The 19,570-nt window shown below is 34.0% G+C and overlaps 1 protein-coding gene and 1 long non-coding RNA gene across 5 annotated transcripts in view; one reads left to right on the top strand and one right to left on the bottom strand.

Annotated features, from left to right (window-relative positions):
* The window catches only part of Atpalpha (sodium/potassium-transporting ATPase subunit alpha), a 58,259-nt gene extending 40,761 nt beyond the window's left edge, over positions 1-17,498 (bottom strand). For all 4 annotated transcript variants that reach the window (XM_088189410.1, XM_088189414.1, XM_088189412.1 and 1 more), the window contains exon 1: positions 17,450-17,498. In XM_088189410.1, the coding sequence (XP_088045536.1) occupies positions 17,450-17,473 (24 nt within the window). In that variant the 5' untranslated portion in view covers positions 17,474-17,498. The remainder of the gene's footprint in view (positions 1-17,449) is intronic.
* Positions 2,851-3,114, top strand: LOC148233420 (uncharacterized). Its single transcript, XR_015810381.1, has 2 exons — positions 2,851-2,988; positions 3,061-3,114. It is a non-coding gene; the product is annotated as an uncharacterized LOC148233420 (long non-coding RNA).
* Positions 17,499-19,570: the final 2,072 nt, after the last annotated feature.

Below are 19,570 nucleotides of genomic sequence, written 5' to 3'. Positions count from 1 at the left end.
GCGGCTACAAAAACATCATTTTTTGCAAAATAAGCAATAGGAATCTTTTTGCAAAACAATATTTTCATAATTTTCAAGTCGTGCATTTCGAACATTATACAGGCGGCCCTCGACTTTCGCACAATTCGCTATTTCGCACATTTAAAAAAAACAATTTTTTTAAATTTAATTTAATTTTTAAAAAAACGTTCTGATAGCGGTGAATTTTTTGCTTCAATCGGACGTTCATATGATACAAACAGGTCTACGATATGTTCAATTTTGCAAAATAAAAATATAATTAAAGAATACGTTCAAAATTGTGGAAAATAAAGATATATTTCCACAATATTTAATGATATGTTTCCAAAAAAACACAGCAGAAAAAAAACATGGATGAAATAGAAAATCTTTGTCATCGTAGATCAATGACCAACATCAAAAAGATGTCCCTCTGAGTATTTCAATTATTCAAGCAAAAGCTCTTAGTTTTCACAAAGATTGGAAGGGTATATAAAAAAAGTTTTTAACACGGTTTTTCAAGCAAGTTACGGTTGGTTTTACAATTTTAAAATGAGGTATTCTTTTCATAATATTAAATTTACTGGAGAATCGGTTGATGCGGATATGCTGCAAAAGAATTTATTTTTTAATTATCCAAAATTATTGAAAATGTAGAATATTCCTCTAGGCAAATATTTAATGTAGATGAGACAGGTTTATTTTGGAAAACTCTTTAACAATGAAAAATATGAATGAAGCCTTCACGCACCTTGACAAATTTTTAAATAATATGGAAGATTGTGATCTCAATGGAGAACGCATATCTCAAGCGCGTGGGGCGATCAATAAAAACATAGCATGTTATAAAATACTATATGAAGAAAAGAAAAAGAATAGTGGAAAACAGTTAACTCTTGATAACTTTTCAAATGAAACGCCCGCAAACCCCACTTAAACGTGTCTCTTAAATGCATCTTAAACATCTTATATTTACTTGATAAATAAATATTTTAAAATGCACATAATTTCAATTTTTTTTACTTCCCTCGACTTTCGTACATTTAACATTCGCACACATTTTCAGGAACCAATTATGTGCGAAAGTCGAGGGCCGCCTGTATTAGATTTGCCATGTAAAAATGGGCAATCGCGCCTCTCTTGTTAAATTGTTTTTCTAAGAGTTAAAATTATCAAATTGCAAATAACTTGATCGGGCCTTCTCATTACAGAGTACAAAAAACTCAACATTGACTTAACGTCCTTCACAGTCAGAGTTATTCAAGTAGTGAGTATTAAACCTGCCGAGAAGCACGCCTGAATCATAATCGAAGAAAAGTTAAATTTTTATTTATTTTTAGGGACTGGCGGATCAGGTTTTCTATACGCTCAATCCAAGTGAACAGGTTACTCGCAACGTTCGCTCGGGAGTCTTAATGTTTTAGTGTCGTATCTTCTGAAGGATCAATTAACAGATTGAAATAAACCACATGACGACACACTTTCGTCGAGCTATTAACGTGAATATCGTTCGTCGTAAGTTTCAATCGAAACAACGACGAATAACAAAGAGCATTCACAGCTCGTCAATGTTGACACAGAACCTTGCGTCTGACACGAATTGTGTTAATAAACGGTATGTTAGCACATATTGATGAGCAATGCTCGTCGGTCTCCGGCGTCCTGTGTCGGACGCGCTTGCAGAATCGCCGTTTTATCGGACAATTTGGATGAAGCCGATTCTTATGGATCTATGCTTCGCTCGAAGGTTGGCCCTGTCGAGTGCCGCGAGCCGAACATGACCCAAAAACATATAAATAACACATTTTTCCAGCACACGGCGAGGACGCCGAAGAAGACGCACATCCTCATTAGCGCGCCGCCCGCCACACCTACCGACCAATCATCAATTCTTCGGTCGAAAGCTATAGAAGTAAAGAGAGGACCTTAGAGAGGTTCTGGGCGAAATCCTTAGGCGCCATATATACCGAGATAACAACTAGTCAGCGGTTCTGAACATTTCATCGGTCGACCTCCATACGCAGACATACATGCGCGCCTCCACTGCGCTATGTTAAATCAATAAATTCACGACTAACGCAAATGATACGCGCACGGCGGTACTTGACAATTATAATTAACGAGCCGGTGAAATTGCGACGTATCTTTATGAAGGGGGAGACACTTCACATGACACATTGTCTCAGATTACCGAATATGTACAACAATAGGCATCGACAGACACATTTTTTTCAAGTGCATCATCTTTTAAACGTGACAAACGCAGAGTCGTATCATCCGATGATATTGTGACTAATTTATTATTGTTTGATATCACCATATGTTTTGAATATACATTTCTTGGAAGATACCTATATGCACACAAGTAATTGATGATGAATTTCACATTAGTTTATTTACAGACAAAAACTCGATGTGTGTTATATAATATTATTAAATAAACACTAGGTCAGTTTCCACAAAACTGTATAATTAGCATAACTAGTTTCAATCAAGCAGATTGTTGCTAGCATAGTATGAATTATCATCATTGAGTAATAATATCATTATTAGCATTAGCACCTGACTAGACGACGATGCCTTTGAAAATAGATCAGGTATAAAGCGGAGTGGTGCAGTCAGTATTCAATACAGCACTAAAAATTATTATTCGAAATATAAATAAAACATTGTGCCAAATTTGTGAATAAGTAACTATGTAAGTATATACTTAAAGCTACAAAACGACAAGCTTTAAATTCTTGACTTAAACCAGATACGGATTAAACACGTAATACTAAGTCACACGTTTTTAAAATAAATATTCATAAATTTGGAGTCCGGGTAAAATCTTACGCATTACAAATAATATATGCATTCACATAGGAAATAGCAGGAGAAGAGAGCAAAAAAGCAAGACAGACGCTTAACCATTGGATTGCCAAGTGAGCCAATCTAATGTATTACATATTAAAAAATATTTTCGGAAAAATATTATTTTACATTAAAGTAAGTACTCTACATCCCATAAAAAAATAAATTTAATGATAATGTCAGATCACACATTTTTCTCCACATTAGCATGAACCGATATACACTACTTCGGCAACGAAAGGGTTAAATGAAGTCCGGAATAAAAATAAAAATAGCAGTCCAGGACAGTATCAAGTGAAAAATTATTATGTATCTGTAAAATTGTACAACGCTAAGGTAACACATAATAAAATAGTAGCTCTATTAACTAATATCTATTAATTTTGTCACAAATAATGATTTTAGTAGTATTGTTTTATTGTAACTCATTATAAATAAAGTTTTCTGTATTAAACTTTTCTTTACTGTGATGTATACCGAATGTATATGGCATATTATTATGTAAATATCGCGCAGGTATTCCTGCGCGATACACATATGTTTACAGTAGACCCCCAATAACACGGTAAATTAGAGACGTGCTATTTGGATGCCCGTTACTTTATGTTTGAGCGAGCCAAAGGAAGGACATCTCACATCACGCGCCTGTTTCGTACGTATATATTGCGCAAAATTATATGAGTATTTTCTAGTTCCCCCAACAACACAACCAAATACCGTGTTATTGGGGGGTCTACTGTAGTATTATACTTTTTGTGGGCTTCAATAAATTATACTATTAAGGTTTTATATAATAAACTCACTTCTTAATGCAGATTTTTTTGTGACAATACATTTCTCTACCCTCCGAAGTGAGTTGCATGATTTGTAATTCTAGTTTAGACAATAAAAATATAATATTTAAAATTTAATTTTATAATTAATAGAAAGGACATCTCACTACACGCGCCTGATTGCAAAAATTGTATGTGTTTTCTAGTCCTCTAACTACACGCACTCAAATAGCACGTCGCCAATTTACCGTGTTAGTGGGTTACTGTATAATATAATTACAGATAATGTACGAATTCACATGTGCAAAAATTACATTTAAAACAAATATCATACACCAATACTAATTTACCATCAATTATTTTTCGCAAATAATTTTAAAATTTATAATAAGCATTTAAAAATGTATAGTATATCAAAATAACTACATAGTGGTTGTTTATGTATTATTATTAATTAATAAAATAAAACAATTAGGACTGAAAAAAGGGTGAAAACAACTGTATAGTAACCACAGAACAAAGAATATAATAGTAGCTAACCAAAGTGTGCATAAATATATGGTTACCATGAAACTATCATTGGGTGGCTCTACTATAAGAGAAGCTAAAAAAAAATTTTTTAGCCCTTTGCCATGCTAACGATTAAATTTCAGTGCAATATCGTTTTAAAGAATGTAAAATTATTATCTATATATATTTTTTTAAATATTAGATTAATAAAAATTGCATTTTTAGAACCCCAGTGCAATTGAAATGTTGTCAAAAATAATTAAGTAAATTCAACATAAGAAAGTAGGTGTTTATCTAATTTAAAAGATTATTTTAAAATATCATATGCTAGCTCTACAAAATAATTTTGAGTGTTCTCTAATTCTCGATGGTCTCTGACCGTGTGCACGCGGTTGCATGTATGCTCACCAGAATTTTATATATTTTATCAACATTGTAACAACAAAAATTAACAATCTGTAAAATGAGAAACATTTCATAGCAATTTTAATACCAAAACTTTTACAATTCAAAATTATAATCTAACAACAAAATCTGCTGTAATTAATTAAATATGTAATAACATATCTATCAATAATAAAAATGGGTTTACTTTGCATTTTGTAAAAGCAATTGCTGCATATTTGCAAAAGAATTTTTATCTTAAAAAATCTGATAAAACAACTGAAAGCAGCGTTAATAATTACCAAAAAAATCTAGTTATATTATTTGAGTGAAAAAAGTGCGAGATTAAACGATTGTATTTTTATATATCGTTAAGATCGCGTCCTTTATTCTTGCCCGTCGCGGCCGGGACTTAAGCGCTTGAGAATGCTCCTATTGTACGAGCCATCCAGCTTTTGAAAGAGCTTGCTAAACACATGGATGTTTTCAGCGATAGGTATAAGGAGCTGGTAAAAAATATGTGGGATAGTGCTCATCTAATTTTTTGTTTTCAATATTTAATGGTATACTTAGTTTGTATAATAGCCATCATGGAAACCTGTTAAGTTATAATGGTCATATTTGTATTAAAAAATAAAAAAGGTAAATTTTTACACGTAAGCGAACATATACAAAACACGCAGAAATCACGTGAACAACAATAAACCAATGCTGCCTTGCGTCACTACCAGTGTCAGGGCATCCCTTCGATCGAACAATCAATCACTCTCAAAGTGAACTGATTATGTTATAAATGCTCAAGTCCACGGTCCTTTTTATATCGATTTTATACTTCATGCCTGAAACGAAGGAAAAGAATGAACCGACCTTAACACACAAGAAACCCTGTTAGAACCCGTCGCATCGGCAAGATTTGTGGATGGTTTGGCAGTGATGAACTGACGACTCGGCCCGGTGCATATTTTGCGAAATTCGCGTTGCTCAATTAAGAAATTAGAAGACGAGCGCGAAAAAGACGAGCGCCGTTTCTATGTCAAGACCTTCTAGCATTTGCCCGTGATAAAGACTTCCTGCACGCCGCTCATTTTACGATTACACGACCGACAAAACGTGGGAAGTCTATGGCATGGCAGCCGTGAAACGAACAAGCCAACCTGGCAATCCTGCCATTGATAATCCTGATATCCTGAATCGCCTACAACGGGTGTTAATACTCCCGAAAAAACGTTTAAATGGCAGTCGACAACATGCTTCATACAGTACGGATATAACATGAACAAAAAAAATTAGCACCGTTTGTAAAATATTCACAAATATTATATTATACATATGTAATCAATGCCTTTTATTGTATATATATATAAATATTATATTGATAATTGAATTATAGCATTATTAACATGTTATACACAATTAGATTACATATAAAGTGAGTTATGTGGTTTTATATAAAAACAACCAATGTGTAAATAAATGTAAATAAACCGATGGCTTTGTCAAATTACTCTTGAATTGATAAGTGACGATTTCACGCGTCATTTGCGTGTTATTGTCGATCATGGTTACACAGTTTAATCTGTGATATACAGCAACACTTAAAATGAGAAATTTGAATCCAAAGCGTAAACGATCCATCACGTTTTTCACGTAGCTCAAATACTAATGAATGTTTTTGAAATAAATTATTTTCAGGTAAAAGTTACTGCTTCATCTAATCTAGAGTAGTAGATGATATCTTAGATTAAATAAGGGAAACACATGTATGTATTACCTTGCATATTCTACAAAATATATTAATGTACCTATTTTATAAAGAAAAAGTAAATCTTAATAGATTTGTGGATTAAATTAGTTATTTTTTTTAATAAGAATCAAAATATATTTTATAATTAGCTTGTCAAATTTTTCCTTGAATGTGTTTTTATTGAAACACATGCCATCTACCAACGATGCAATGAATTTATATTATGCAAATATTGTTGTATTTTATTTAACAATTTGCACGTTTGATTGTTGTATATAACACTAATGATAAAGCGACGAAGCTCGACTTTTATTACTAACGTCAATGATAATCTGTGAAATTACAAGAAGTAAGAAAAACATAATTAATACGATAATTATATTCAAATTATCTAGAGACGTTACAAGTTAGAGAACGTGAATTTAAAAATTCGAGTATTTTATTGACGACCTAGATTTATAAAATTCAGTAATGGATACTAAAAAAATTTCGATCAATTAACAGCAATATGCTATATTATTTTATTTTCCGCAAACGTGTCTAAGATAATATGGCATTGAAAGTACATGGTTTTCATACACATGCATCGATCTTTAAAAACATCTTAATAGACCATATTTTAATAACAGGGTATAACTTTTAAATGCCAATTAAAGCAATCGTTAAATAATGGTTACATTTACATACTTTTGAGTGAAATGCGTACAATTTGTCATTATATTTTATATACAAAATCGTGCAAAAAACACTTCTCTAAGTCATAGCATCTTCAATATTTTTGAGCAGTTATTTAATTCTATATTTATTTATGTGACGGCAGTGCGAAGCGACGCGGCGCAGATCGCGTACTCTCTATGTCTTTGCGACTACCAGACAATCAACACATGAATTCTTCATAAGCACATATCTCGTATAATTGAGATTTTTAAAAAGTATTTTACATTAAAAATATTTATATACCCACATGCATAAATAAAACCATTGTTTCATTAAAGTATGTGTTGTATTCAGACCTTTAATAAGTCAGAAGCATAAGCGCGTGCAACACAAAAAAATCACGTTGATGATTAAAAAACGTCTATCCATGGGTCGCGGCAAAATTTTAAATAAAATGTCGGAAATGAAAATAGTTTGCGCACAACTAATCTAGCCAATTGACGTCAGGGTTCGTAGTAAAAATATTTATAAAACTTATAATGCCGAATCGTCCACAATTTAAATTGACATTGACAAGACTAATGTTAGTCTGTAGGTTATACTCAATTATCGGTTTGAAGCATGTATTTAAAAATGTCAAAATTGGTGCACTAAATCGGGTTAAAGATGAAAATAAAAATAACTACTCTTAGTTAAGATCTAGTGATACTACGAGTATGCTTAGGCGATTAGCGTAAAGCTGCCGTGGATTTTACCATCGAGTGTTTATGAAACATATGATAAAGATATAAATATGGACAACTCTTATATGTGAGTTAAAGAAGGGGATGTATAGTCGTATACATAACAAAACCCGTTATTGTCCCAAGAAATGCAATAAATGGTCAAATCAAAACAAAATCTGGACTGTTTTGGATTGAGGAAATATGAGTACAATACATTTATACGGGGCAGATTGGGTGCGCTACGTTTGTCGTTTATGTGGCGTAAGAGGGGACCCGACAAAGCCGCGCCGGACAATCCCGCGCCGACTAAGCCGCCCCGACATAGCCGCGCAAGACAATCCCGCGCAATACAACCCCGACATTGCTGCGACGATAAAGCCGCGCCGACATTGCCGCGCAAATCAAAATTATAAAATTGAATAAAATGAAAGAAAATGATTTTTTTAATTCTAATTATTTTGTTTTGTGGACAGCTCTATCACTAGTGATTCGCTTTTTGAACAGTTAGTTATAGATTGGATGATGCTGGACAGTTACAAAATATACCGAAATGAAAATAAATCAATACAATATCATTAAAAAAATGTTAGGTTGTTTGGTTCTACAGTAAAAGTCGGCGCGAGCGGTAGCGAGACGCCTCCCTTTTCCTATATATATATATTTGTAATTATTAATAAATAAAAACCATGTTATAAAATGATTTTGCGCGGCTATGACGGCGCGGTTTAGTCGGCGCGGGATTGTCCTGCGCGGCTTTGTCGGGGTGCCGGCGTAAGATAGAGCGTATCCGGCAACTGTGCGAAATCGAGTGCGAGAAAACAATTTGGGGGGTGCGTCTTATATTCCGGAATGGAAGGTCGATGAAAAATAAAGGCGGTGGATTTTTTTCATTTGATGGAAAAACATTTGGGTTCAAATTTGTACTGTAACTTCATAGATGTTTCTGCATCATGTCTTCGAATGATAATGGTCATTTCAAGATAAATTTCATTAATGCAGTCAAGATGAGATTTTACAATTTAAATGTGTAATACTTTAATACACATTTAAAGAGTTAGAAACAATATGTAAACTTATTATTAACATAAAATAGTTGTTGTTAATTATCAAATATGATTCCTTTTTATTACCTTACGTTATTAAGAGTACAAAAAAAAGTTTAAAATTCTTAAAACACGACATAAATTAGTTAAAAAAGGAAAAACATTGATTTAAAAAAAAATCTTATATGTTAGAAAAAATTGTCTGCGACTAAAAGAGTTATGCAGTATTTACGTATTTTTTTTAACGTTTTAACTGAAATTTAGTTAATGTTATTTTTAACAGTATAAATAAAAAAATATACGAGAGGTGAATCTTTGGAAATTAAATATAATTGAGATTTTCTAAAATAAATATTAAATGTACAATAATCAATCATCTAAATCGCATTTTGAGTACACAGATTTACAATTTTCTACGTACTCTTTTTTCGTAAGGTTTTTTCAGATAACCGTACCTGACAAAAAATAACGAATAATATATTTTATTGGAATAAATTGGTGAGTGGTGGTCTGGAACCTGGCATAAAAATTTAGGAGGAATCCAGAAACGGTCGATCAGATAGTATTTTGTCGAAGACGATGTTGTCCTAAATTTATTGTTCCAAAAGAAGAAAGATTTGGCGCCCGAATTTTCGAAAATATTTTTATTTTATAATCAATGAGAGTTTGAATTGAAATAATTTGTAATTAAAATATTTAATACATCGAAACAATAGTTGCCGGGGTATTCTAATGCCTTGGTTTTGATAATCAATAAGCATGGTGAAAAATGCGAACGATACTCGGATTATTTTTTCGGTCAATTAATTAAAATAATAATAATACCGGTATTGACTATTTTTCTCTCGGTAATACCGGTATTGAAATTCCGGTTTTATTAAAAATAGTTTTTGATTTGTAAAAAAAAGAAAATCTCTTTTTCGGAGTTTTTTGAAAGCCCTTTTGTCGATGAAATTGTGTCCTTGGGGAAAAAAGAGGCGATCTCGTCAGAGGAGGAGGGAAGAGGTTGAGAAACCCCTCACTTCAAATGAGTTAAGGGATATCTGTAACATGTAGGAAAAAAATGTGAAAAAGCACCATTCGAGTAATTAATGACAATGCCACATTTAACCAAATTCTCAAAAGGAGGCAAAAATAAGTGTCATTAGATAGTAAAAGTTACAAAGAAAGAAAAGATTTCATTGAGTTATTAGTGATAGCAGTGATTCCGATACTAATAATAATTAAATGCAATTATTTTATAATAAATTTAAATAAATAAAAGTATAAGTGTATTTTGTATTAATAATTTTTATACTAATATTTTTGGGTTTTAGAGCGAATTACCTTGTTTACATTATTTCTTATTGATACATCTGCTTTGATATACGAGTGTTTTAAAATACGAGCATGTTTCCGGAGTGAATTATGTTCGTAAACAAAGGTTTCATTGATATTGTAGCGCTATATAAAAATGTATTTGTACTTAATATCATTCAGTTTAATAGGGGTATAGTATTTAAATTTTGGATCAGTTGCGTCAAAGAAACAATTAAACTGCATTATTGATCATGTGACCAAAAGCTGATTTGTTGAGTTTTTGAATATGTCTTTGTTGGAACTAACGTAAAGTAGCAGTAAAACTTTTACAGTATTCCTATGTGCATGGAGCTCACGCCTAAATCGAACGTTTCTAGAAGCCACCTGAACCTTTTCAGTCGGCTTATCGTCCTCGGCGATCACCATGAAACAAGTGGCAGCAGCAAAACCGCGGATCGAGTTAAGTATCCTTTGTTAACCGGTAATATTATATAACCGCGAAAACAATGGGCAATACGCCGCCCTGAATACCATAGGTGCTAAACTCTGCTGAAAGGGAACAAGAGCGAATACCAAATCAATAAGCGCGTTATCATCTGGCGGCTAAGGAGGCGACCAGTCGAGAGCACTCGTAGAATCAATTCCGCCCGACTTACGTAATACGCGTACGTACATATGTACGCATGTGGGTCGAGTGCGTTTCCACCGTGTAATAAAACTCGAAAGACACGCCGTTTCCATTTTGCAAATCGAATTTTTTTGACCTCGAATGAGCGGCGGCGGTGGCGACGGTCGGTCCGGAGGCTAGTATTGATTTTCGCGCCAGAAAACGCCGACTTTTCCGCCGGGGCGGAGGAAAACGTTGCAAAACAGGAGGGCGCGGCGGAAACGTGAGCCGCGACCTACCATGCGAACAATCAAGAACAACAAAGCTGGCTGGGTTTATAGCAAGAACACATTTCAATACAAACAGCGCAAATCTCGAGTAGAAAGGAAGTGGTGGAAGTTATACATTTTCATTATCGTGGTGGAATAATGAAAATATATATATATAACGAACAAAGAGCGCGAATTTCCATATATTTACGTAGTTGACGTGATCACATAGCCTATGCATGATAGAAACGCATAACGTATATACCAAGGATGTTCAGAAAGTTCCTAAACCTTTAAAGTGGCGCATTGGCGCGATGTCGTAACGATGTGCAGTTATTATCGTCGCCTAATCCAGGAAGTAACTTGAAGATTATTGATGCTATTGTATTAATATTTTTTACTGTGTGTTAAGATCTCACAATCGCTTTAAATAATAGATTATGTGATCGAAGTAGATGACAGATGTAAGATTGTTCAAAAATCTGTATTGAAATCAAGGAGAACAATCAGAAAATATTTCGATATAGAGAGGTGTCAGACAGTGACGTGTTCTTTCACCATTACTTTTCATATATACTTTGAAACCATATTTAAAGAAGCATTCAAGAGACAAAAATGAACCTGGACTCAGGGATGTCATTTGGGGGAAAGGACAGATGATGACATTTGCCCCCCCCCCCTCCCAGAAAAATGCATGTCATTTAATCAAATACTATTAATCTTAATAAAATTGATATATTAAAAAAAACTATCACTGACTGGCCAACTTTTGCCCCCCTCCCCTTTACCCCGGAAAAATCTAAAATGGCGCCCCTGATTCTAAGCCAGAAATTCTCTGGTATGAAAATATGTCATTTCAGTGAATATATAATTTATCTGGCAGGTGCCACATAAAATTATATGATTTTAACTTTTCCGTATATACATTCACATACTGATTATTTATTTATATGCGATATATCCATACGATATTAAATACATTTTCAACGGTAGATATATATTCCTTCTAGCGAAAATATAATTCAACCGATAAACACTAGTGAAATTATATGCTGCTATAAAATATCTATGAAACTCAATTTGACAGTTGCGAAACGTCCATTTGCTGTTCAAACCCAAACCTAACCTAATGAAAGTTCTAAAATGAATCATAGTTTTAGAACTTTTACCAAGTCAAGTCCAAAATACAAACTAAGTCAACCTATCTCTCAGGGTGAATTAGTGGAAGAATAAACACAGACAGACATCGCATCTCACATATTGCTCCATAGTTTGTCTGCACTTCGATATTACACTATGCTTTAAAAATATGATAGCTATCCTTATCGATATAATTACGGACTTATGATATGAGAGAATTTAATCAAAGTATATTTAAACCAAATTTTGGTCAATATGAGGGCGCCAAAGCAATTATCACTTCTCAGAAGTCAAAAATTCACGTCAAAAGCAATAAAATCGTGCCGGCGCCATCGCAGTGGGAACGCTCGGTGCGAACGTTCCTCTGAATTAATACAATTAATAGGCTGAAAGCGTTTGAGATGAACCTTATGCTAAATAGGATATATATGATATGAATTAATTAAAATACAAAATTCATCATCTGAATATTTAAATAATAGCAATAAAAAAAGACATTCTGTAGTGGACATGTGCTATCAACTAACGTAATTAAATGCATCTAAAATAAATAATTTAATATCGCGATGGAACAACTTAATTAAAAGCAAAGGGTGTGAATTAATTGCACTATAAATTTAATAGTTTCCACAACAAATTGGATACTTTGTACTACAAAGCTATAAAAATAGACTGTACATGCAGCGTGCGGTCCAATAACGTCATTTCAGCTTTATCCAGGTGAAGAGAAAAAATCGCATAGTCTAAATTCGTTTTTTTTTTATTATTTTGATTTCATTAAGGTTCATAGTATATCATTAAATGTATTTTTCTGGCTAAATTCAAGGCAGGACAAATGTCCTTCACGCCCCTAAGTAAATTCGTTGCCGACAATTATTCATGGGGTGTTTACTGTTCTGACTAACGCTCGCTCGCTGCCGCTCGTTTGCACCTAAACTGTTTAAATTTTAAAACATATGTATGTTGTTTGACAAAATCAGCAATATGAGGCAGCGGGGAATATATAACCATTGGGATTGGAGCGTGACGCCGTCATTCAAGTACCAAAAAACATTCTTTAAAAAATAGGTACAGATATTTTAACAACGATTTGTTAGAATATGTTTCTTCATTCAAGCAGTTCAAATAAATTTAAACAGAGTCCACACATATTATTGATTACTCTAAAGGGGAGTAGGGTTCCAGTACTATTTTTTGACGTCCCTGTTTATAAAAAAATCTGATAAGTTTATTTATAAAAAAAAACAACGGCCATAAATTTGTTTCGCCTCCCCTTGATTTTAGGCAAAAAATGCATGTCATGTGCAAAGAATTAAATTTATAGTGTAATTATATATTTTTTTTAAATAAATCCCTGACTCATAAAATGTCTGTATCTTGCACGCATGTGAACGATTAAGAGAAAAACGGCGAACGAACACCTTCATATACGCGCAATGAAGTATGGTAAAATATAGTATAACATTTGTTTATAAGTTAGAACTGTTCAAGTAAATATAACTAGTCTAGACTGCGCTATTCTGTAAGATTTCAATGCGTGTGCGGTTTTTAAAATGGTTGTGTTTCTCGAGAGTTATATTTTACAAACCAGTTAAGGAACAGTGAAAGCACTGGTTTATTTTGAATACGTACTAAGCTCAAAAAATATATAAAATAAAAGTTCGGGAGCTTTATGAACAGCAGTCGAAAGCACATGTACACGCTACCGGCGGCTGCTATTGATCCACTTGATATGTGCATAGTTCATGACTTTTTGGTGCTCGAGTATAATAAATAATTTTACTTCTTCCTACATCCAGAACATAGAATACGTTCATTCGACACCCTCGTTTCAAAGGTAGACAAGTCGAAACATCGATAGAAGATAAAAGCAAGTTTTCTATATATGTTTGGGATCGAAATTATAGTACGCAAGGTTATATTTAGTCAAAATAAACGTTTCATTTTTAAAACTTACGTAACTCTAAACTTACATAAAAATTAATATTTGGTAATTTCAAAAGCTGATGAAATAAATTTGTCGATTCAAGAGATGATGTATGTTGCAGAATTTTACCTAAGTGACAAGATAAGACTACCCTTTACCAGACAAAAATTGTTTTCTTTTGAGCGGTTGGTACAGACTGGTCAAAAAATTGTTTCAAAATCCATCGGTTTGATTAACAGATTTTACGACGAATTTTACTAATTTAACAATGCCAGGTCCTTATACCGTAATATATTGATAGATCTCTGAGTTACTAATGAAAGAAAATACTGGAAATTGTATCATCAAGTCATTTAAAATGGCTTCAAAAAATAAAAAATATATTGGGCATGACATAGATGCCTTTGGAGTGTAATGGTGTAACCATTTTGGGCATGACATACATACATGCCTTTGGATAATGTTTTTATTCTCAGAATCTCGTTGATTTTTCGCCTCAAAATACTTGAATTAAAAATTCGTCAGTGTCAGTCAACGCGTTCTTGAAGAACATATTGCGTTAGAGCCAGCGCATTCGCCAGTATTTATAAATATTTATTACAACTGTATTTCCGATTCGAATAAATTATTTGTAAATTTATATTATTTTAAATATCATACATTGCTTTTTAATATGTACGATGTTAGTTATTTAAAAAAATAGTATCATCCTGCCATTGATTAATCGCTATGGCCATATACAAAGATACACGTGTTCAGTACAACTATTATCCAGATACTCCCAATACGAATATAATCAGAATCCAGTAAGAATAACGATTGACTGAGGCTTGAATGAGAATATATACAGACAGTGTGTATTGTAGTTTGTTCATGTTACGTAAGAACTGTCTTTAGGGTTACGAAAAAAGGCTGCCTCGTTACGTCCCGCAAAAGCGACCCTCTTCTCAGCGTAGGGTCGGTCCTTTGAAAGGGATTTCGCATGCAGTATTCGCCTGTGCCGTTTCTAAATCGCGAACCTGAATGGAGCATAAAGAGGGCCGTCCACGTGTCGATTCGGCGAGGGGCCACGAAGCTACTTCCTCGCTAGGAAGACCACTATGTCTACGAAGCGGCAGATACGATCTTTGCGGAATGGTGCGCAACTCGTAAAACTGCTCTGTCTCTAATGCGGATGCTCTCAATTGAAATTGCGGCCGATATATTAAAGAGCGCTAAACGCTATGCAAGGCTAAACAATAGCGGCCGCCCTACCTATGTGGCCCACGACCGCTGGACACGAGCTGGATCCTTTTGACTAATCTAGGGCGACAGGGAAAGCCTAATTAACGCTCGTCTCGGACAATATCGTCGTCTCCTAGGATGTGACGATACGAGTGATGGACCATTATACGGAGTCGGTCGGACGCTGGCAGCAAATTTAATATGCTTCAATGAATTTACCTAAAGTAATTTGGTATTTAGTAGTTATGCTAAACTTGATTTTCTCATCTAATACAATTTTTGAGTCACATTGACGTTAAATTATTGCTGAACAATCAACGCAAAAACAAGTATACTCATAGTTTATAATGATTAACATTTTATATAATATATAAATTAATAATTTTGCACGAAGGATTATTCTGAAAGCAAGGCTAATGAAAATTGAAATGATTATTTTACTCGGCAGGCAACATCAGTACCCATTAAGGTTTATTTAAAGCAGCAGATTGTGCTTCAACGTTGTGCTTGCTTAATCCCCCAAAACTAATATATTAAAACAATATGAAAGGATGAATTTTCAGTGAAATTCGTCGCATCTGATAAGGTGATGAGTGAAAAGCCATCCATTACCACTGATTAGCTTACTGATAATATTGATAAAGACAACCGTTTTGATATGCGTTTAACGATCGATTAGTTTTTATGATACGGGTACATATGTAAATGACAACATTTTATTTTCAAAAGCATTCTGACTTTTGTTGGGCTACTGTCTTGATATTTGTGATAAAATAGTGTACTAATTTTTTTCATATTTGTAAGATTATGCTATAACTTTGGCCTTGTTGACTATACAAAATAATCTGTGTTTCACAGATAAAGATAAGTTTGCCATTTCTTTCTATAAAAAAATGTATGCTAGGCAAAATAACTAAATTATTAATAACGCAAAATACCTAAACTATTAATAACGCATTAATTGACGTCAAAACAATAAATTTTCGTTGCCATTCATTTGAGAAGAATGTAGTAAATTAAAAAAAAAAAGTTTTAAGTTTTAATAGAATGCAGAGCTCTAAAATCTATTGCACTATTTTTTTATATCAATTCAGAGGCTCTTAATATTATTTTTATAGAATTAATATAAAATATTTTCTTTTATGTTCATGGGGTGTTCACTGTTCTGATCAACGCTCACTCGCTGCCACTTGTTCGCACTTAGCCTAAAACGTATTTATAAATACGTTTTAGGCTAAGTTTTGCTACATAAATACGTTTTGGGTTAAATGCAGAGTGTAGAACAGTGAACGTCCCATGAATAGCTCTCTGCAACGAATATACGTAAAATTTGTCATTTATAATTGTATATAAATGAATAAAATGTTTAACAAATAAATTCATATTTTTAAAATAAATTTGACCCCCATAACCATATTAAAATTTCATTATATAGTAAGTTTTCTTATTATCGGTATTTTGCTCTCCTATAAAATATGCATTTTGTGATACTTGAGTTTTTTAATTGCATTGGATGTAAATTAATGCTATATAGTGCTCCATAGAATAGAATAGAATATAATACATATATGCTTGATAATATATAACTATAGACAGACAAGCACATTTGGAGTAGATGGATGTGACAGAATTATGGAACATCTGTAAGACTTCTAGAACAATGATGCACGGCAGGTGAACTTTGTTCTGTAATTAGAATGAAATAAAATTTGTATTATTGGCAACAACTTAAAATGTCACCACATTTTAAATATCCTTATAAGAATTGTTTGAAAAAAGAATAATTCCATTGCGATGAATTTATATTACTGAATTCGAGTAAACATCATAAACTGGTGGCATTGCAATGAGTAAATCATAAAATATTGCATTGAAACGTCAATTACTTTTATAATAATAAACCTATGTACATACACATTGAGTGAGTTTATCATTTATGAATAATTACGCCATGAAATGTAACCTAAGGTTAGCTGCTATCTAAAAATATAAATTTTGTTAATACGTCATAAACACATAACACCGAAGCGGCAAAGTTTCAATAAGTTAAAATGCGGATGGGACAACGTAGTCGTGACGTTTGTTATCAATCTGCCGGTGCGAATTGTCAGATGCGAAACGTCAAACGCTCGAACGAAAGCCACGCCTCGGACACAAATAACACGAAGGTGTGAGGTGTTAGCTGTCATCGAGGTCGAAAAGGGCGTGCCCGTGAAGTCCGGAGGGGTACGGGGGGCTCCGGAACGCAACCGCGGTTTGGATTCTAAGGAAGATTCGTCCTTGGTTGTACTTACGTCCGACGAACCCTTCGACGCCATCCTGGCCGACACCGACTCGCACACTGTTTACCTCCCGACACCTCACCGCACCTTGCCGATCGTTATTCGACCCAAGCGCGATAATTATCGGCCATTGACTTTTCAAATCCTAAATATTTAAACAAAAAAATAATATTTTTATTGACAAATTATTAAAGCAATGTTAATAATTTATTAATCAGCAAATTAAATAAAGTAAAAAACTCATAAAGATAAATATATATTAAAAAATAGTTTTTCATTTTTGTATTTCATTTAATGTTAAATTTGCCATCCTTGCGAAGCAAGGATGAAGCCAGAGAGCTGACCATAACAAAGTCACGTAAGCAGTGGGACGCCTCCACAAAAGGGCGATGGATGCGAAGACTTATCCTGGACCTAAAGACTTGGAGCCAAAGAAAACACGGTGAATTAAATGTCCACCTTACACAGGCACCCATTGGACACAAATCGTACCATGAGTAATTTCTGCCAAGGAATGGGACGAGCGAAGGGATGAACAAAGGTCTTAAAGGTAGCCAAGACGTCTAAGAGATTCTAGCTCAAGTAGCTGCCTCCCTGAAGCATTGCATGAAAGCCGTTTTCAAAGTGGTGGTAAAATAAGGGGGGTTTTAATGGATAGAAATCTCTCACCAATGCTGGTTGGAGTGTATTTTGAATGTTTCCCCTAGGAAAAAAAGTTTCAAATGTAGTGTGAAAACCAATATTGACGGAGAGAGCTTCCTTTTCTATAGCATCAATAAAAATCTACAGCGGATATACTGTGTCTTATTCGCTATATAATACATTCACCAAAAGCATGTCGCCTAGCTTGATCACGCATGCAAAAATGACTGATAGACCCAGCTGCAAACCCGACGTTCTAAGCCACAAGACAGAGTATTGTTACAGCCCTCTTGATTCCGAGTCGCGGTGCTATTTCCGAGCTGTCGACGCCCGACCAAAAACTTGTCCAGACCGAGATCGTCGTATAGATAAGGCTGTGCCTCGCTATCGGACGCCCTAAGTCGCTTTTGCTGCTTATCGTCCTCCGCGTTCTACGGCACTTTCCACTTTTGCGCTACAAACATCTTTAGCGGACCTAAACAAAAGTTTAAGAATAAAGTAACTCCTAATTGCTAATATTAGATTGCCATGGTGGTAACGTATGGATTTGCAGCGTCAAAACCTTCTACCTCTTTTTTCCAATTATACGGATAGGACTTCCCATATGTTTTAATTCGGCTCGCAACCAAACGATATAAATTTAAGAAGCGCTTCGACACATCGACTGAGTGACTTCAAGTTTTTATTCTTAGCAATAGTATGGTATTCTTTACTTAGACATTTAAAATTAATCAGTCATGGCCGAGGTTATCCATACTGTGCATGACGGAATTAATTTTAATTTAGCTTGATCGTATACAACATTGACAGATTGCCAATGCCGCTTCTGAGCAACTTTACGAAATGCTTTATAGCGTGAACACGCTACAACGAGAAAACGATGAACCACAGGGTTTTAACTGAAAAATATTATGATATCTGAAGAATTTCCTATGCATTTTCTCTAACATTAAGAAGAACTTGGTTTATATAATGGATCTAGCTTCTAGAGCACTTCGTACAAAAGTGTCAAACATAACGCAGATCGCCCAATGGCGGACGGTGAAACGTTGTATCTCAGTCGCACGATCGCAAAAACACCGTGTTAATGCGTACGTGTAACAGAGAGAAAGGACCGAAGCCTCTGGTTCTGCTTCTCCCACTCAAGCATCATCAGGAGGTTTTTGCGATCATGTGACAAAGATACATTACCCATCAAGTGATCAAATTTCGCGAGTGAGTTTTGATCACGGTAAATAATTTATGATTAATATTTTTATTCCGTATGTGATCATCACATACAGAATAAAAATATTAAAAATGTCAGCGATGTCATTGTTATTATGAAAAGTTCGGTCATCATTGTAAGTTCTGAATTGAGAACATGAATTAAAAAAATGAATCGTAGATTATGGAATCTGATGACAGGAAGCATTATGCGCATGCGTAGAATCAAATATTGTGGGACGCTTTCCGGAATTTATATCAAAAATAGCTGTTATCTTTATGTTT

This window comes from Plectrocnemia conspersa, unplaced genomic scaffold, assembly GCF_051122295.1.
Source record: "Plectrocnemia conspersa isolate PC_06_02 unplaced genomic scaffold, ASM5112229v1 ptg000008l, whole genome shotgun sequence".
Classification (NCBI taxonomy): domain Eukaryota; kingdom Metazoa; phylum Arthropoda; class Insecta; order Trichoptera; family Polycentropodidae; genus Plectrocnemia; species Plectrocnemia conspersa.
This window is presented reverse-complemented; position numbering and strand designations above follow the sequence as displayed.